Source organism: Carex rostrata, chromosome 35 (assembly GCF_964058835.1).
Source record: "Carex rostrata chromosome 35, lpCarRost1.2, whole genome shotgun sequence".
NCBI lineage: Eukaryota > Viridiplantae > Streptophyta > Magnoliopsida > Poales > Cyperaceae > Carex > Carex rostrata.
This window is the reverse complement of record NC_135952.1, coordinates 679291-700864: the sequence shown is the minus strand read 5'-3', so window position 1 is coordinate 700864 and position 21574 is coordinate 679291. Positions and strand designations below refer to the sequence as shown.

At 32.5% G+C, this 21574-nt stretch overlaps 2 protein-coding genes across 3 annotated transcripts; both read left to right on the top strand.

Moving 5' to 3' along the window:
• Positions 1-7254: 7254 nt before the first annotated feature.
• AGT (alanine:glyoxylate aminotransferase) lies at positions 7255-9396 on the top strand. Its single transcript, XM_078298403.1, has 5 exons — positions 7255-7459; positions 7800-8084; positions 8313-8679; positions 8813-9023; positions 9146-9396. Exons 1-5 carry the CDS (start codon positions 7255-7257, stop codon positions 9281-9283), a joined length of 1206 nt encoding a protein of 401 aa, XP_078154529.1. The 3' UTR covers positions 9284-9396.
• A 5935-nt stretch (positions 9397-15331) lies between these two features.
• LOC144549677 (E3 ubiquitin-protein ligase RGLG5-like) lies at positions 15332-21523 on the top strand. Of its 2 annotated transcripts, none has more exons than XM_078298451.1 (12): positions 15332-15515; positions 15766-16077; positions 16907-16991; positions 17184-17324; positions 17538-17651; positions 17750-17847; positions 18270-18349; positions 19121-19226; positions 19743-19870; positions 20179-20371; positions 20601-20657; positions 21144-21523. In XM_078298451.1, the coding sequence occupies exons 2-12, from the start codon at positions 15766-15768 to the stop codon at positions 21222-21224; spliced, it is 1395 nt and encodes a 464-aa protein (XP_078154577.1). In that variant the 5' UTR covers positions 15332-15515; the 3' UTR covers positions 21225-21523. The 2 variants fall into 2 exon arrangements, with proteins under 2 accessions (XP_078154577.1, XP_078154578.1); XM_078298452.1 differs by having other exon boundaries at positions 15376-15520.
• Positions 21524-21574: the final 51 nt, after the last annotated feature.

Sequence of the window (21574 nt, the reverse complement as noted above, 5' to 3'; positions counted from 1 at the left end):
TATTATTTTTTAAAAAAAAGAGGTCGCGCGCTCTTCTCTAAATTAAGAATTGAATTAGAGTTTGAATTTAAAATTGTGGGCGCCTATAAACTTATATAAAAAATAAATACGGAAGCTAATCTTAAAAGGTGAAGCAAAATGTTTTACATGATTTTGTTTGAGTAGCTCTGATAAAATTACAGAATTATAACGAAGAAGTGCGATAAAATAAACTAATTAAGGTCAAACTTAGGAAATAATAAGGTGGATTGGATAATTATAAAAATATATATAACTTCTTCTCACTATTTTTCATAAAATATATATAAAAGTAGAATAATAAAGAGATAAGAAGATAATTGTTATCTTTTGTCAATGTCATGATAAGAATTATCTTTTTTTTTTATTGCACTTTATCCTTTTAACCAAATCAAATATATAATGACATGGGATGAAAAATTATCCCTCTATTTCTTTATCTAACTCCACTATCAAATATGGAAACGAAATCTGCTGTTATTCAAATTTGATGCTCTCCGTGCTAGCCTCTCTATCTCTCTCTTCTTTCTCTCTCTACCTTTTTTCTTCCCCCTCTATCTCCTCCTCTTTTAAAGAGAGATAGACACATAAACGAAGAGTAGCAAGCTGCTATTCTTCTAAGAATAGCATTCTTCTAAGAATAACAGCAAATTCATATCCATCAAATATGACCTAGGTATATAGAATTGAGGACGGCTCAAATAGTCTATTGTCTCGTGTTTTAATATTTCAATATCTATATCTTCGATTTTAAAGTTCAAACAAAAGATTTGAACTGCTCAACATGATATTTACAATAATAAAATGTACTTAGAGATCAAATTTTATATTTTATTTGAAAAAAATTTACTATTTTTTAAAATAGACACAAAATCAATATTTTTCAGAAAATTGTGAACCATCTAAAAACAGTGATTTTGTAACTAACTGAAAAATAGTAAAAAAAAAATTCAAAAAATTATAAAATTTGCTCAATGTGGATATCATGTTGAAAGGTTTATATATTTTGTTTGAACTTTAAAATCGAAGATAAAGATATTTGAGTATGATTGGAGCATGAAGAAATTAATGGATTATTTGAACCCTGAATTATAGATTGTCAATGTAAATATTACTTAGTAATGGCCGCCGGTATATCAAATAATTTTTACGTACATATAATTTTAGCGATACATTTTTCAAAATAAAAAATTTAGCGATACATTTACTTGATATTTTAAAATATTATACAGTAAATAATTAAATTATATGGATGGTCTACATCATTCAGATAAATCACATATCAAATTAGAGTCTATTTAAAATTTGAGTGATTGTCTGTAGAAAAAACCATCAAAACTCATGATAAAATTTTCATATTGTTTAATTTGATGAAAAATAAATTGACTTTTAAATTAAGCCAAATTAATTTTATACACATACTATTTAAATAATAATAATAATATTAACAAACATAATTATAATTAAAATTTTTACTTTAATCAAATGACCGATCGGATAATTTTTACTATTTTTTAGATTTATTGAAAATCACTGTTTTTTGATGGTCCAGAATTTTCAGATCAAGTGATTTTCTAAATATCTAAAAAAATAAAAAAATTCAAAAAATGTAAAATTTGGTCTCCAAACACATTAATATGGAGAACAAGATGAACAGTTCGGATCGACCGTTAGAATTTGAAAACTCGAATATATAGCCGTAGCACGGTAACAACCCGTGATATGCATAGTACCATAGACTCACTCACTAAGAAATCAATAAACAGAGCAAGGGCTAAATGTTTGTTGTGAACGAGAGCAATAAAAAAAAATTAGCATTGAAATATATATATTTTTTACTCAAATACGAATGGAAATAAAAGCAAACGATGCCGGCATGTATAAATACATGATATATGTAAGTCATCATGCCAGAAGGATGACAGTATACAAGGGCACATTTTCAAAGAGAATTCAGCCTAACTATGTTCCAAATTGGTAGCACAGGGACATAAAACTGTTGGCATGAAGCAGTGTTGTAAAAAAACATCTGTTTAGACCGATTAATTGGCCAATTAGTCGTTGGCGGTGACTAAACCGTCATAAATTTCTCCGACTAATCAGCCGATTATTTTTTATTATGACCAATTATTTTCGATTGTTTCCGATTTATCGCTTAGCGGCAGAGGCGGAGACACAGTCAAGTAATGTGGGTCAATTGACTCTCATTTATTTTTAAAAAAATTTATAATTATACACGATATTCAATATAGTTTAGAGTAAAATATTATAGATACTGTAAAATTGACCTCCATTCGTAGTACAAATATTTTATAAATTGATTCTCATTCACGTTTGACTCTCATAATTCAAAAGTCTGGCTCCGCCCCTGCTTAGTGGTATCTTGTCCGTCCGACGACCACGTACCTTATTTACAACACTGGTATGGAGATGTGTATGCACTATGCATGTCTTAGGAGCAGTTTTTAGAAGACATGTCTTTCAATGTTGGCACTGGGATAGGTTTCAGTTTTTACAATTACCACTATAATATAGCAACTCTTAAGTTGTTAATTAAGTTGCCTAAGGGCTTTTCCTCAACAAAAATCACATGTTACGAATGAGATCTGCTTGGGTCCGATGTCCATTGGACCCAAAGTGGTTTCAATGGGTTCGGTAACTGTCGGATCTGCTTTAGGATTCGTGTATACAGATTTTAAAGCTGATGCAAAATTGCGGACGCGAATCTTAAAACAGATCTGACGGTTACCGAACCCATTGGAACCACTTTGGATCCAATAGACATCGGACCCAAGCTGCTTCCGTTCCGAATAGTTTAAGATTCCTGATGTATCAGTATCTGTACAGCTTATTATACAACGAACAACGAATTGTTTGATGTACACCGGACAATGCTGATTTTTTTATTAATTGAAAATAAAATAAAAATATACAGCGAAAGAAATTGTTTTGCTGAAAAATTAAAATATATGAAAAACAAGATCAATTATCTCATCCTCCGGACGGTATAAAATTTTCCGTCCAGATTAGTGCTCCGCTAATCTCACTAAGTACACACAAAAAAATTTTGGAGGAGAGATTATCTCGTCCAGCACTGTAGCGATATTTTTTTTTTCAAGTTTGAATTCATATTAGAGAATGGGAAAAAAAAAATTGCTACAGTGTTGGATGGGATGGTCTGTGTTGTCCAGGTTAATTTTTTTTAAGTTAAATCACTAATTAGGATCAAAATTAACGAAACAGGATGGTTTATCTCATTCAACTACAGTGTCTAAACGGAATAAACTATCCTGTTTTTCCTAGATTTTGATTGTACCGAAATTTTTTTCTTACCACTCTCAAAAATCATAATTAAATGAATACCACCCGTTTATTCAGATTTAAGATTCCGCTACGAACTCGGACTGAATCTGCGGACGAATTGCCAACCTGTTCGCATATTGGGCCTGCGAACCGATCTGCTCACGTATTGGGCCTACGCATACATCCGTGCGTGTACTGGGTCGGCGCACCGACCCGTTCGCATCTCTAGTGCACCGTGACCCTCTTTTTCCAGGAAATAAATCTACTCTTATTCGAAGAAACAACAGGAACATGTTATTCAGATCTCAACCGTTGATATTTGGTTTGAAGATGCGAACCTTAGCAGATCTCAAGTTCTCAACCATTGGATTATTTTCGCCTCCAATCAGACAAACAAAGTAACGTGCACAAAAAAACATGGGGATTTGAAGAGGAGCTTGTACCTAGGGGTGAGTAAATCGCTCATAACTCGTGAGCCGCTCATAACTCGCTCATTAAAAGCTCGCCTAAACTCGCTCATTTATCCGCTCATTTAAACTCGCTCATTAACAACTCGCTCATTTACTTAATGAGCGAGCATGAGCATGTCCCAACTCGCTCATAACTCGCTCATTAAGAATTTGTCACATCTAATCCATGCCACATTTAATCCTATGTAATTATGTGTAACATCAAGCTTGCCTCATTAAGATTGATAGATAGTGAACATAGTTTCATATTTAATCTTGTGTAATATAGTGAGCATAATGTAATATTTAATCATGTGTAATATACTAATATTCATAGTTTCATATTCATTTTTTTTTGTAAATCGGCAAAACCAAAACCTCCGCCTAAAGTCCAAAACAAGTAATAGTCATAACAACTCGCTCATTTAAATGAATTATGACAATTTGTTGGATTTTGTTATGATGACTTTTAACAAATTTTGTTATGCGTGAGCACATTATATAATTATGTTATGAGTCATAAGTCATAACTCGTGAGCCGCTCATAACTCGCTCATTAAAAGCTCGCTCATTTACAACTCGCTCATTTATCCGCTCATTTAAACTCGCTCATTAACAACTCGCTCATTTACTTAATGAGCGAGCATGAGCATACCCTAACTCGCTCATGCTCGCTCATTAATCACCCCTACTTGTACCTTAGCAGGAGTGGACCCCACGCTTAAACCCCAAGTCAATCAGAACTCGACACGTACAGAGTTCGCCAACTAGAGATGCGAACGGGTCGGTGCGCCGACTCAATACGCACACAGATGCGTGCGCAGGCCCAATACGCGAGTGGATCCGTCCACAGGCTCAATATGCGAACGGGTTAGTGATCTGTCCGCAAATTCAGTCCGAATTTGTAGCGGAATCTGAAATCTGATTATTCAGATTTTAACGGGTGGTAAGAAAAAAAAAATCGGTTGATTGTACAGAAAAATGATCTGCTTTCACGATATTTTTTTTAATTTTCGATTAATAAAAAAATCGGCCGGACAATGACCAATGACAACTGATAAGCTTGTGAAAAGGTAGAGACGTGGCAGTTTATGTGCCTTTGGATTAGGAGTGGTTTTAAGTTTTATCCCATAGAAAAACAGACTTCCCCAGTCCTCAGCTATCTCACTAACAGCCAATTTGACAATTCGGGTTTCATTTTAATAAAAAGAGAAGAGCGACCTATTTCATAAAAAATAAAAATAAATAAATAAAAGAAATAAAGATGAAGAGAAGGACCTCTCTGGGACGTGGATACTCTGAGCGGAAACCTGACCTTTATTTAGTATGGCGGGTTGGAGAACTCAATGTATAATGTGGTGCCACACGAAAGGACCTGTGTGTACTCGCCACAGGGGATTTGAATACTTCCTAAGATATGGGTAGTTTGGTTGGAGTGCGTTTCCTCTGAGATACCTCATTTTTTGCGTGACCGACCTGTCCGGTGGTTATTCGGGGATAGCGCAGGGGCCAGTGTTATTTTAGCTTTGAGATTTGTGCAGAACGTCATTGAACGGTTGAAATTTTCCGAAAAGTCACGCAAAATATGAGTTATCTCAGAGGATGTGAATTCTAGATATGGGTAGTGTGGTTGGCTGCGGGAGCAACTATATATTTCCTCTTAGTAGGAAATTACACACAACACAATATAACGAGTCGCTTTCCAAGCTCCACAACCTTACGATCGAGCTGCTGGTGTGTGGCCTTATCTGCCACGTGGCATCATCGTGGGACCTTATAGCCTCATCATCTGAAAACAGTGTCTCATTGGCTCCTATTATTTATCCCTCATCCTTTCCCTCACTCTCCCCCACTCGTAATTCATCGTATTCATGCAAAACTAAGCATTGATTCTCTCGTCTCAAAACCAGCAAACAAGGAAATTCAGGTTCTCTCTCTTTCTCTCTTTCTCTCTGGGATCATTGATTTCTTAATTTGAAGTTTAAATTAGCCCATGTTCAGTTTATTCATTTCTTATAATTAGCTGTGTTACAACATACAACACGTTGGTTGTTGAAATTAAAGTAATTTGTATGATCAGTCATTTGATTAAATAAAAAAACTATATAAACATGTTTATTATTATTATTATTATTATTATTATTATTATTATTATTATTTTAATAGTATGTGTAAAAATTATGGGTTAATTTAAAAGTCAATTTTATCTTTTATAAAACAATTAATATATAAATTTTAACCTTTAGAGTTTGATGCCTTTATATATATATAATCATTAAATTTTTAAATTGACTCAAATTTAATATGTAATTTATATAAATGATGTAGCACACACCTATAATTTAATTATTTGATATATTATATTTTTAAAATATCAAATAGACGTATCATTCAATATATTGGTGACTATGACTTTTAGTGATATATACAGTGACAATTTACATGCAAAGTCATATTTGATAGTGGAGTTAAATGAAGAAATAGAAGAAGAATTTTTATCCCATGCATGTCATCATATTTGCTTTGGTTGAATAATTAAAGATATATAGAGTGTGAAAATAAAAGGATAAGAGTTATCTTCTTATCCCTTTATTTTATTCTACTTTTAAATATATCTTATGAATATATTTCGTCGTCTCTCCCACAGGGGTGAGTGACGTTAAACAAAAAAATTTGTAAATAACTTTTTATCAATATATTTCGTCGTCAGCTTTGCTGACTGACCTTCAAAAAAAAATATATCTTATGAAAAAAGTGATAGAAGTTATCTTTTTATCCAATCCACCTTATTTCTTTTCTTCTAAGTTGACCTTAATTAGTTTAAAGCATGTAAACCCTTTAGCTTCCCCTTTTAGGATTAACTTCCATATTTATTCTTTTATATAAGTTTATAGGCACACACTATTATAAATTAGAACTTCAATTCAATTCTTAATTTAGTTCAGAGGCCTTTGGTTGAAGAATTTAAGTATTTTAGACAAAAATTACATGATACATATATTATATATGTTACATGGTATGATTTTGTATATATTTTTATGATTTATTAATGATGAGAACCAATATCAACTTACATTAATTTGACGATGAATTTGATAATTAATGAGCTATCCATAGATCCAAATATATAATACCTATTAACTTCTTTCTTTTTTTAATTTTCAAGAGTGTTCATATTTATTCAAGAAATATTGTAAACTTATTGAATAATTATGTAGCATGCTTAGTAAGGTAAATAATTTTAGACGGTCTCTATATATATTAATTTAATCAAATTTTAATAATTTTATTAGCAAGTGTGCGATTAAAGATACTTAAGTCATGTTATATGATTATAATGTTGAATATTTAATTCATAGAATTAGGGGTACATTTCCTTGTTGTTAAATAAACTTGCCTTTGTGTTGAAATTTAATTATAAACATGGCATAAGGCTTGATTATAGGCAATCTATTGTTTTAGGTAACGGGTGCGAGAAGGAGAGATGGATTACATGTATGGACCGGGGAGGAACCACCTGTTTGTGCCGGGTCCAGTTAACATTCCGGAGCCGGTGATACGTGCCATGAACCGCAACAATGAGGATTATCGTTCTCCTGCTATACCGGCTCTCACCAAAACCTTACTTGAGGATGTTAAGAAGATCTTCAAAACCACCACTGGCACACCTTTCATAATCCCCACTACTGGTACATTACATTTTTTTTATTTTTCCCTTTATTATAGAAACAACCTGGTATAGCCTAATTGGTACTGGTATTGCCTGACTAAAACATATATTCTCCCATTTCTGATCTTCCCTCATAATCCCTTTCATTTATTGTTCAGTAAGGAGCATAAACGAACCATCTCAATCTTCGAATACTTGTACTGGGCTAGCGTAATTCGCACCAAACCCGTACTGATAAATGATCTTTTTTTTGTTGTTCCTTTTCTTCAGGTTTAATGTGCTTTTAATATCTTTAATATTTTTCCGTTTGCAAACAACTGGAAAAATACTAAGAAAAAAATAATGTAATCTACTTACAGGAACTGGAGCATGGGAAAGTGCACTTACAAACACTCTCTCACCGGGCGACAGAATTGTATCCTTCCTGATCGGTCAATTCAGTCTCTTGTGGATTGACCAGCAGCAACGCCTTGGATTCAATGTGGATGTAGTTGAGAGCGAATGGGGTCACGGTGCAAATCTTGATGTGCTTGCTTCCAAGCTGGCTTCTGACCGCTACCATTCAATCAAGGCTATTTGCATTGTTCACAATGAAACTGCAACCGGAGTTACCAATAACTTGGCTGCTGTTAGGAAGTTGCTCGGTCAGTGAAAAATACCAGAATCTTACTTTACCATACCAGTTGGTACCACATACTGGTAATGCACATCCTACCAGTTATAGTAAACAAAAGTTTGCTTTGAAGTGCATTTAGTACTGATATTTTACATGTACTACCTACCTTGCCAGCATTAATAGTATGTAATTATTTTTACATTTGTACATTTTGCATAATCGAATAACTAATCGTAGAAGATTTATTCAATTTCAGATGATTACAATCACCCTGCATTATTTCTGGTGGATGGTGTCTCCTCAATTTGTGCACTGGATTTTCGCATGGATGAATGGGGTATTGATGTGGCACTTACCGGGTCCCAAAAGGCGCTATCGATGCCAACAGGTATGGGCTTTGTTTGTGCCAGTCCAAAGGCACTGGAGGCTGCTAAGTCAGCAAAGTCAGTTAGGGTTTTCTTCGACTGGAATGATTACTTAAAGTTTTACAAAATGGGGACATACTGGCCATACACCCCGTCTATTCAACTGCTTTATGGTTTGCGGGCTGCGTTGGATCTCATTTTTGAGGAGGGGTTGGACAATGTTATTGAAAGGCATGCTCGCCTTGGAAAAGCAACACGGTAAGTATTTGTTCTTTTCATTAAAAACCAGAATAACAATTACGACCCTTGTTCCTTCTTCAGCTAAAGAGTATAGCTATAAGTGGTTTATGTTGCTCAGTTTTGAAATTAATAAAATGATCAACATTTGCAGGCTGGCTATAGAGGCATGGGGATTGAAGAATTGCACCCAAAAAGAGGAGTGGTACAGTGATACAGTGACAGCCGTAATGGTCCCACCGTACATTGACAGCACAGAGATAGTCAAGCGTGGCTGGAAACGGTACAACTTGAGTCTGGGTTTGGGACTTAACAAAGTTGCTGGCAAGGTTTTCAGAATTGGTCACTTGGGAAACCTCAATGAGGTAAGTAAAGCTTTTTCTTTTTTTTATTATTTATGTGTTTCTCTAGTGAAACCATTTAAATTATTAGTTTGAATGCTAACCATATTTTTTTTTCTTCTCTTATTGGATTAAATTGAATACAGTTGCAATTGCTTGGTTGTCTTGCTGGGGTAGAAATGGTGTTGAGGGATGTAGGTTACCCTGTAAAGCTTGGAAGTGGAGTTGCAGCGGCTTCCGCGTACCTTTCAAACACCACTCCTCTTATCATTTCTAGAATTTAACTGTATCTTGTGTGCAATTTCAATGTAAGAATGAAGAAGAACACTTTATTCTGTCCAGGACACTCAATCCCTGATAAATACTTAAGTTAATTTGTATGTAAATTCCATACTTAGCACCCTTCCCTTTTAGTTAACAATTAGAGAAATTTTGCTGATACAATTGGGCCTATCATCTATTGGAACTGTAGTATTAGAAGTTTCAATATTACGTATTTTCCCCTCAAAAGTTTGTAATATCATATTCTCCCCTCAAAATTATAAAAACTCACATATTTACCAATAATCCTAAAACCCTATTACCCTAAAGTCACTTGTTCCCCGTACAAGTACAAGGAACAAAGTTATCGTACGATTTTGTTGCTCTAGATCAAGTACCTCCAACGAGGGGTTGGGCTTTTGCACTAGATCAACCACCTGGGTTCATTGCACTTGTTGTGGTCTTAGGACAAAGATATCGTCCGATATTTCCGATTCCGTCCTTTGATTTGGATCACGATAATTAATGTTGGTAGTACCTTCAAAATGCTCTCCAAATCAACAAGTACTCCAACTATGTCCCAGACCTATTCATCGGCGATGGTCGCATCTAACCCCTTCAAAATGCTTTCCCACGATTAGAATGTCTACCCCTTCTTGATCCACTATTTTCATGACTCATGAGATATATTTAAAAGAGAAGAAGGGCTCCACTAAATATGTTTTATATGTAAAATTGGATACCAGTATTATCTGTAATGAATATTACTTCTTTCTATTAACAAATTAGGGTGCCTATGTATTTCAATTGAAAGACATTTGACATGCACTCAATTAAATAAGAATATTGTAATGAGTAATTGAATTGGATTAATACTGCATATTTATATATTGGATTATTTCCTAGTTCTTCAGATTTGATAAAAAAAAAATATATAAAGAACAAGTCTATGGTGTATAATAGTATAGTGTACTATGGGTTTTCATAGGGTTTATGACCTAATTCCCCTCCTCTTAGATTTTCTAAGTTGGCACTTTGTTTTAAACCTACGCAATACCCTTGGTACCAGCTCCCATGTACCACTGGTACAGGGTGAATTAGGCAAAGCCAGCTGAAACCTTCTCTGACTCACTACTGTCCTAAAAACCAGTAAAATCCAAGAAAATGTAAAAATGCCTTTACATTTTGAATTAGGTCATGGCATTTGCACAGTAGATAGTACACATCCTAAGGAGCATGCATATGTTAAATTTTCCATTTTTAGGATTTTGAAACCAATTTTAATTAATTTCTGAATTTCACCAAACAAAAACATCAAAACTGCTAAGGACTGCTCACTATTTCATAAACTGCCCCTTGATAAACTGACCTTTAAAAATAGTTCCCCCTTCGAGAAAAATTCGGAAACATAACAGGTGTTTAGATCATGAATTATCATCAATTTACATAGAAATAACATATATTTAGATTTTGTAAATTGGCCACAATTAATTCCCAAAATTGACAGTTCATATGCCTTGTCTGAAAAAACAGTGACACGCAAACCCTTGTCAAAAATACAAAAATAAATTAGATAAAAATATGAAACAAAATATGGACATGTATATAAGACCCCTAAGGACTTAGAAAAATAATTTATTTATAGTGTCATTCATAAAAAATAAAAAAATAAAAGATTTTAAAAATAAAACAAAATGAGAGAAAACTGTAGCAGAGTTTATGCACTGCTATGGTCATGGGCCCAAAACATAGCTTAATATTGTTAATAAATTCATAATTTCAAGTTTAAGTTTTTAACCAAGAAAATAACTTGAGTGTGTCTGTGTGTCCTCTGACCTATGTTCATGTTTTCAGGAACCCTAAATTTGATTAGAACAAACTTAATTGAAAATTTCTAAACAAAACCTAATAAAATATGAGAAACAGTGAAATTTCATGTACCAGAGCCCTCTGTCCTATGCCTGTGATGAATCTAAACTCAATTGAATAAAAGAGGAAACAAAATCATGAAATACCACTGTTTGACTATGCCCTACAGCTGCTTAACAGAAATCCTATCAAAAACTTACCCAAGCTTGAAATTGGAAGCACACACGAGATGAACATGCTAAAAAGAACCTCATAGATGAAATCCGAGCCAAAAGAATTGATTAAATCAAGTGATCTCTCCTGGTGCTGCCGTGGCCAGGAACGTCGCCGACAACGAGGAGAAGCTCAGCCCCGACAAACCCTAGTTCATATCAGGGTATTGGCGCGAATCCTACAGCTCTAGCACGCTGATTGATGCATCCGCACAGCAAGTAACGAATCCTGCGCGGATCCTTGCGAAATTCGAATTCTAACGACCACTGACAGGATCAGGGCCTACTTGTCAGCGTTCCAGAGAAATTTAAAATCAAATCAACGCGAATCCTGAAGCCCAACTGGCGCAAATCCAACCTTCCAGTGCGAATCTTGAAGCGCCAATTTGAATTTGACGCGCTGCAGTTCCTATAATTTTATAATTAAGCCCCTAAAGAACCTAAAACCTTCAGAAAACTGCTCTTTGCTCTGGAAATTTATGGAGTTGACCTCTCAAACATTTGGAATTCAAATTGAATAAAGCCCAACTCAATATAAACCCAAATTGAAACCAACACAAGGCCCAAATAAACCCAAATCAAGTCCAATTGAACTGAAGCCATGTTTGAAGCCAAGTCATAATCAATCAAAGCCATGTTTGAACCTCTCCTTTGAACCTGAAGTTCACAGTGAACATCTATTTGAATCCAAAAGTTCTTATTAGTGGACATCTCTTTTGAATCTAAAGTTCTCAATGAACTTTTATTGAATCTAAAGTTCTCCAGTGAACCTCTATTAAATACAAAAATTAAAAGCTAATTTTAATTTGCAATTTGATCCATATGCATAATAAGTTAAGCTTTCGTTTGTACTTTTTTTTTCTCTATTTTCAATTTGATCCGTGTGCATAATTAAATTAAGTTTTGTTTTGAACTTTATTTCTTAATTTTCTTCACAGTTTATATGCTTTATTTTGCTCATTAAATAATATCGTACTTCAAAATAGATCATTTTGAGTACCAAATAAATCACATTATGTTGCTGGATTTTAAAATTAAATTTTACCTTTGACAATTATCAAAAAGAAAAAAATAAATAAATATACCAAGCAAAACTTTAAATAGTGTTTATCACATCATAACGGAACTACTAAATAACCATATTGTGCCGCTATAGCTTTTATGGTCTGAAAACGCTATAACACACTATTTAGAGCCATATTACCAAGTTATTATTTCCTTTAATTAGTTTGGAGAGATATTACTTGACTGTTGTTTATCTTGATAATTTTGATAATGTTTGTCAGATCACTGGAAGTAAGGTTGAAAATTTAAATAAATATATCTATAGATAAATTGTTGGACATATAAATATCCTAGTAAAATAAATCCATCAAAAATTCCATTAAGGACAATTAATTTCATATCATTAAAAATATTCTAAATCACTCAATGAACAATAGAAATATCCATCAAATCTCATCATTTTTTTTATTGGTAGTCCCTATCAAGCTTTTAAAAAATAAATCTCATCATTTTTTTATTGGTAGAATTAATGGTAGTCCCTATCAAGCTTTAAAAAAAAAAAAATCTCATCATTTTCATAAATCATGATATAACCACCAATAAATCTTGTCTATGCTTTTAGAATTTAAAACTAAATTTTACTTTTGAAGATGTCCATGACTATCAAAATAAATTGTCTCCCATTTTTTTCTTAAGTTATGATTCAAAATATATTGGTTTCTTATTTAAAAAATAAATTTTGCTGTGTACATTTGCTCAATTATAGATAGATAAATTAATGGTATATATAAACATTTCTGGTTTAAATTTTTTTAATTTATTATTTCATAAAAAAGCAAAGATCGATACCAATCACACTGAAATTTTTATTAATAACATAAAAGAAAATGACATGGTTTTAATCAAATTTTCAAAAACAACATTTCCGATGTATTGTCCAGCAGAAATTACACCCAATTCTGCTGAATTATCCAGCGGAATTCTATTAACCACTTTCCGCTAGATTATCCAGCAAAAATTAAATACATGCTTTTGATGAAAAACCATTTTATTTTCTTTAATTTAATTAATTTAATTTAAATGTAATTAATAAAAATTTCGGCCAATCACGCGTTAACAATTTCATTGAAAAAAATGAATAGGAAGACCAAAGCATGAATTGACTCTATATGATTACAATTTAGATATCAAATAAGAAGCTTCTAGTTTGAACTCAACATTGTCATACAAAGGTGCAAGTCATATAGCAAAATCAAGCTTGTCAATAAAACAAATAAGTAGCAAATGATTGTGACACCCAATTACTTGCCCTCATTAAAAAGAAATTAATTAAGAGATCGTTCTCTTGCAATTCAAGAAAGCAAATAAGTAGCGGATGATATTAACGTTCCAACTTCCAACTATAAATGAATTTCATATTAAGGAAATTTGATGTATATTTCTCAAAAAAAAAACCTCTCATTTTATTATATTTTATTTAAAAAATAAAAATATGTAGTTTGTGTAAGAAAAATGATTCCTTTAGACAACGGTTGTGTGTAATCACAAGTAAAAATAATGAATCATTTGTTCTTACAGTTGGCTAATTAAATTATTGAACATTTCTTCTAAATAATATATATATATATTTTTAAATAAATGGTAAAATAGTATTTTTATATATTTAATATAAGTTTTAATAAAAAAGATAACAAATTAAGTAAATCTGTGAGTTTTTAAATTTTTAAAAGAGTAAATATGATACTATGAATTTTAGAAAAAAAAAATGAATATATATGAAATTTTTCCTTCTTTCTATTTTAGTGAATCTTAATTCATTTTTGACAAATGTTTTAGTTATGATGCGTGTTTGTTGTATGTTTGTATTGTGTATTATTTTATATACTTTTTATCAACTTCGATTATGTGGAATGTATATATTAAACAATTTTATTACAAAGTTTAATAACACATCAGTATAGTAATTTTAAATAAAACTAACTTCAATAAGCGAATTTTTGTTACAAATTGGAGATTACATGAATTGCAAGAGAAGAAAATCATAAAGCATCTACATCAGTAAAATAAAAAAATAAATTGTTATGAAGTACAAATAGAAATTAAATTAATTTTAATTTCTAAATCTCTGCAGTCGTGCAATTATTACTAAATAATTCAAGCAACAGAAACAATAAAAACTTTAGAAAGGGAGTTTTTTTAAATATATTTTTAAATTAGAAATTAAGCTACACCTTAAAAAAACTAAATAGAAAATTTCAAGGTTTTTTTGAAATAAAAAAGAAATCCCAATACTCTTAATTAATTTCTGTTTAACAGGGCCAAGTAAGCTTTAATTACTTTAATTTAGCAAGAGGCTACATCTATGATTTTTCTTGTTTACTATTGTATTGTCCCTAGTAAAAAATACGCTGTTAATATCTACAAGTCAATGCTGAACCAATCCAAGTCAAGTCAATGCAGCCACCTTGGTGAGTCTTTTTCATTTGGCGCGTAGCTTGTCCCACTTGATAAACTTTTGTCAACACTTGGTTCACAGCCTCGTTGGATTTATATTGAGTGGGTCCCAGTTATCTTCGGTCAATGTGACACGTGTCCTGTGCTCTTGGAGCAACCAGCATGGTTGTTCACTGCGGCTCCTTTCCAGCACCTACCTGCACACAGTCTTATGTGGTATCTTACTTTATAAATTACATGTAGCAAGTTTATTTACGCACTTAATCACGTTTAGTAGATCGCTACATATATGTGTATAGAGTTGAGATCATAATATCGGACATACCCACAGATTGACGAGGGATAACAAGTTTTATGTGGTACTTTATATTAAACATTTTTTGTAGCTAGTTATTTTACACAGTTGACCATGTATAATAACTCGCTACAGATAAGTCTATAAAATTGAGATTATAGAATTACATAACCTTTTTCAATTTGAGTATATTGAATATTCTTCTTACTCTATCAAACCTTGAGTTATTTAATTGTAGTTGAATTTTTCATTGCCTTAATTTGTCTCGTCTCTCTCTCTCTTCCTTCCCTATTAAGCATTCAAGCTGTTTTTTTCCTCTCATTTTTGCTCCTAATTTGCCTATTCTGCTTCTAGTTTCTTCTATTAGTTTCAACTTTCAAGGGTTTTCTTTGTGGAGGTTTATTTGTGATTCAGTAACTGGTACGGTATTGTTATGCATTTTTTCTTCTTTTGGATTTGATATAGATATAAGTTCGATTTGGAATGTATTTCTCTAAATTTGCCTGTTGAAAACTGGATTTCATGACCAATTTGCAATTCAATTATGACCAAATCTATCTCTATTCCCCCCAAATAAACCAGCTGAAATTGAAAGAAAAGGCATCACACTAGAAGTAATAAACAAAATTTGTAAATATTTCTTTTAATTGGGATATTTTTGCAAGTATAGATGGGAGCCAAAGAATCAAGACCAAGTAGTAGTAGTAGTGGTGGTAGCCAGTATGGCTATTCCAGTGGCTACGGGTACGGGAATGCTGAGAATACTGCTTCGGGATACGGGAATAATTACCCAGGATATGGGAATAATGCCCCAGGATATGGAAATAATGCATCGGGCTATGGGGATAGGTATGGATCAAGCTACAATTCTAGTTATTCTTCATATGATAATCACAACAATCAAGCTAGAAATGAGAATAATAGAGGGAGAGTGCAAAACAAGTATTCTCATATCGGTGACGATTATCGGACTCTCAATCAGGTATAGAAATTTTCCTTGATATGTATTTCGACATAATTTAGATAATTTTTTGATAATTTTTAATGAGTAAGGTTAAAATGCACCATTGGTTTTGTGCCCCAACCATATCTCTTATTTTTATCTCTGTTCTCAAAATTCTAACAGTCGATCTGAACTATTCAACATGATATACATATTAAGATGTGCTTAGAGACCAATTTTTTATATTTTTTTGGAAATTATTTAATATTTTTTTAGATAAGCACAAAACTAATAGTGCATTTTAACCCTCCTCATTTTTAATAATCTAGTCTAACCTTATTTTTAAGATATTTTTTTACATCTTTATAAGGATTGTCTGTGTATTATGTAGTATAATATATGGTGCTATTCATTATTGTAAGTTACTTGTACTGGAACTTGTGCTCAGCATTTTACTTTTTTCTCTCTTTTTTGATAAAAGTGGGTAAAATAACCCCACAGATTCCATACTTTCTTGTATGAGGTGACAGCAAACATTGTAATTAGTCATAGTGTGGTAGGACCTTATGTGCATAAACTTTCTTCTTCTTTTTTATTAATTTAAAACTTGTTGGTGGGCTTTTAGCTCACTCACTATCAAAAAATTAAAAATAAATAACCCCACAGATTTCATTAAAGAAACCATAATATCCAGAAGTCAGGTACCAAACTGGTACCCAACTTCATCATACAACAGTGTTTTACTTGTGTACTTCATTATGGTACCAGCTTGCATGGATAATGATTTAAAACGACTGCAGAAACCTGTTTCATATATATATATTTTATTTTTTATTTTTTTATTTTTTTATTTTTTGTATATTAATAGGTCACTGATGCTTTGGCACATGCTGGTCTTGAATCATCTAACCTTATTGTTGGAATAGACTTTACCAAGAGCAATGAATGGACAGGTACCAAATGGGTCGATTTCTCATTTTCTTCTCTATTTTGTTATCAAAATTCATTTGTTTGTGTTTAACTTTTTTTGTATTTATTTATTCATAATGTGTGTCGTTTTCTGTTGAGTTAAATACTTACCAGTGAAGTTCATATTAAGTTCAAATTTGGCTAATCTGAGATAAATTGCATATAATAATTTTCAGGTAAATTATCCTTCGGGAGGCGTTGCTTGCATAATATAGGGAATGTACCGAATCCATACGAGCAAGCAATTTCTATAATAGGAAGGACCTTATCAGTTTTTGACGAGGATAATCTCATTCCTTGCTTCGGTTTCGGCGATGGTAAGTTCAATTAGTGAGTTCTTTAAATAAAAGAAAAAAAAATTGCTAACCAGCCAATAAAATGGCATTTGCACACTTGTTGTTAAATAGAGAATTTTATTTTGTAAGGTTGGGCAATTTTATTAGCTGGTTAGCAATTTTTTTTATTAGAACAGCAAAGTTCTTTTGATTTCACAAAAATAAAATAATACGCCTTTTTTTTTGCATGCACAGCATCGACACATGATCAGGAGGTATTCAGCTTTTATCCTGACAATCGGCCGTGTAATGGCTTTGAAGAAGCCCTAGATCGGTACAAAGAAGTCGTACCTAACCTTCGTCTAGCCGGTCCGTCTGATACCTTCTCTGAGTTCCTCTACTTGAAATTCAAGATTCCTTTAATAATTATTGGATTTTACGTTAACATGTCATTGTGCTATAAACAGGCCCCACATCTTTTGCGCCAATAATTGAGACAGCAATAGGCATTGCAGATAGCACAGGTGGCCAGTATCATGTTCTTCTCATAATAGCTGATGGCCAGGTTAGTACTTCATTCCCACAATACTCAGGGCTGGAACTAGAAAATTTAGAATAGGGGGGCTGAAATGTAAAATGCATAATATGTGAAAATACCAAATATGTGGTCACTGAAATTTGAACTGAAATCTCCATAATCACTAAATTAAATTGTGACCACTAAGCTACAAGCACTCATTTAGCATTTCGTGAGGGGGCTAAACTATATAAAAACTTTAGAAAAAAATTCAATTAAATTTCAATATACATGATAAAAAAAAAAATTGAAATCATAGGAGGTGGCTAAGCACCCCTGGGCTATGCCTAGATCCACCCCTGACAATACCGTAGAAATCTAACCTACCTATCAGGAGGTGTTACAGTAATCCTCGACAGTAAATTAACTAAAGAAATATTGTGTGATGTCACATTTAATGCATCTTGTAGGTGACAAGGAGTGTTGATACACAATCAGGCCAGTTAAGCCCGCAAGAAAGAGCCACCGTTGATGCCATTGTAAAGGCTAGGTAACTATAACAAATGCAACCCCAAAATTTCCATATTTTCTTCTTTGCTTTTAGTAAGTTACCCTCATGGGCTCCAAAGTATTTTACATTTCATATTTTTTAACCCTAAAATTCTAAGCTCCTGTTTTGTTCCCTTGTCCAAGTTATCTCCTTTCAGTCAAGAGTAACACTACTGTGCATAGCGCTTATTGGTCTGTACTATGGATCGATATATCCATTTTAAAGTTCAAACAATTGATCTGAACCGTTCAACATGATCTCCATATGAAAATGTACTTGTAGATCAAATTTTACATTTTTTAGAATTTCTTTATTATTTTTTAGATAGGTAGAAAATCACTTAATCTAAAGATTCTAGACCATTCGAAAGTAGTGATTTTCTATCTATAAAAAAATAGTAAGAAAATAAAAAAAAATAAAAAGTAAAATTTAGTCTGCTAATACATTTTCATATGAAAATCATGTTGAATAGTTCAGATCAACAATTCGAACTCTTAAAATGAAAATATATTGATCTGTAGTATGGACTAATCCGTGCTGTGCATAGTACCATAGTCTCACTCTTCAGTCAGTTGTAATTATTCTTGGAACGGGTCATTTTGTGTTACCGTGGGAGCAAAATGATAAAAACTTTGATGTTGAGGGACCAATCAGGAAACTTTGAAATTTTAGGGTCAAAATAAGAAATAAGTGATACTGTAAGGGCCACTTGTGTACTTTGCTGAATTTTATTGTTTTGTATTGTATACTGATTTGTGAGAACAAATGCAGCCAGTTTCCCTTGTCAATAGTTTTGGTTGGAGTTGGAGACGGACCTTGGGATATGATGCATGAATTTGATGACAACATTCCGTCTCGTGCCTTTGACAATTTTCAGGTTATTTTTATTAAATATTTTCTGGTACTGAAACGAACAATTATTAAATCTAAATAGCACCTTGTGTTCAGTTCCATTTCTTTTTCCTTTTATTTTCTCTTTATTTTTTGTATCACTATGATTTTTTCTTCTTTTTGGTAGTAACTTACCTCTGAGCTAACAATATACTTTTTTTGAGCTATTTGCAAACTTCCTGTCATAAAATTTGTTATCTAAAATCAAATTAAACAAAAATTGAACATAAGTTACAGTTTGAATGAAAAGATTATGAAGAAAATCTGTTAATCTAATAGAAAAACTCTCATATATGTTCAACATCACATTTTTTTTTTATCCCTTGTGTCTATATTGCAAATTAGTGCTAAGCTAAGGTGCTGATTGCATCTGCTTAAATCAGAAAGTTTTGCAAGAGCCTCTTTTTAACTCTAAATCATGTTTGCTATCAAAATATGACCCCAAATTTTGACACAAAAAAAAGGTGAAAGAGAGGACTAAAAAGGTGTGTTTTTTGTACAGTTTGTAAATTTCACCGAGATAATGTCAAAAAGCATCCCAACAGAGAGGAAGGAGGCTGAGTTTGCCTTGGCTGCTTTGATGGAAATACCTTCGCAATATAAAGCGACCATTGACCTTCAACTTTTGGGGTATTTAATACCTTTTAACTCGTTACTATTTATGAATAAAAGAGGAATTTTTTGGTGCCACAAAATACCACAACTTCACTTTTCATCTATGTTTTAAAATATAAAATCCAAATTTGTTGATCTTGTTCGTTTTCATGAGGGATGTTTTCTTGTAAAAAATTTATGATTTTTGGAATTACCAGTAATGGCTAAATACCGAAGAAAAATCAAGGGACTATTAATTTGCTTAATTCCTCAAAATAGTGCCATTACTTGACTAATCCTATGTTCTTAATTTGGTAATTTTGTTATTTATATATTTTATTTAGTCGCCGAAGGGGAATACCACCGAGAGTAAGTCTGCCTCCACCAAGCAGGAATAGTTATTCCCGAGGAAACAGTTTCAATTATTCCCGAGAAAACAGTTTCAATCAAAGGGCACCACCACCACCAACTCCTACTTATAACAGCAGGCCTACGACACCTCCTTACGGTTCAGAAAGTACTGTTGAAGATAAAATGGTAAATTTTTTCTTCTTTATCAATGCAAGTACAACATAATTTAAATAATTGTTCTGGTACACGGGGGCAAAATGGGGGGCTAAATCCCCCCCTATGAAGTGCATTTTTACATTTGTGTCCCCCTTGTAAAATGAAATTGCATGACACTTATTCATCCAACCTCCCAATCTCAATTTTTTGGTTACGCCCCTACTGGTACAGAGATTTAATAACATTATTTTTCTCACAGCTATGTCCAATTTGCATGTGGAAATCAAAGGACTGCGCGTTTGGATGTGGACATCAGGTAAGATTAACCGAATTTTATGTTTCATATCATTATATTTCAAATTTTATAAATCATAAATTTCTAAAGAAATCACTTGATACCATTCAAAAGTAGTGATTTTCTACCTATCTAAAAAGTAGTAAAAACATCTAAAAAAAATGTAATACTTTGTCCCCAAGTACATATGCATTTAGATATCATGTTGAACTATTCGGATCGACTAGTTGAACTTTAAAAATACAAATATGGGTCGATAGCACGGGTCAATCCGTAATATGCATGTTACCATAGCATCCCTGTCATTCTATCTCAGACTTTACAAATTGATCTCATAAATTTGAGACTTGTTACGATTGCCGAATAGACCTAATTTCATATAGACATTATGTTTAACGGTTTGGATCGACTGTTTGAACTTTAAGAATAGAAATATGGATTCATAGCACGGGTCAATCTCACTATCATTCTATTTTAGACTTAATAATTTGATCTCATAATTTTCAGACTTGTTACGATTGCGGGATGGACCTAGAGAAGTGTCCGTTATGCCAAAGCCCTATAACCACAAAAATCAAGCTCTATTGATGTGTAATTATAGAGTTGATTTAATGGATAAAATAATTCTACTTGTAAATATGTATAATGAACTCTGATAAATTCAAATTTGCTTTGCATCAATTAAAGACATGTGCAATGCTTTGAATTATGTTTTTTTTTAGTTGATCTTATGGTAGAGTTCATGATCATGCATAGTCCAGTGAAGGATGCTTGTTTCTTATTTGAACAATGATTGTTTATTGTATCATAAGTATGTAAATTTTGAATAGATATATATTGATCTTTAAAATCAGATATTTTCCCCTTATTGTTTACATCCACTAAAACACACAAAATCACACAATTCATTTTTTTTTTTTTTTAGGTCTTACCTGGAT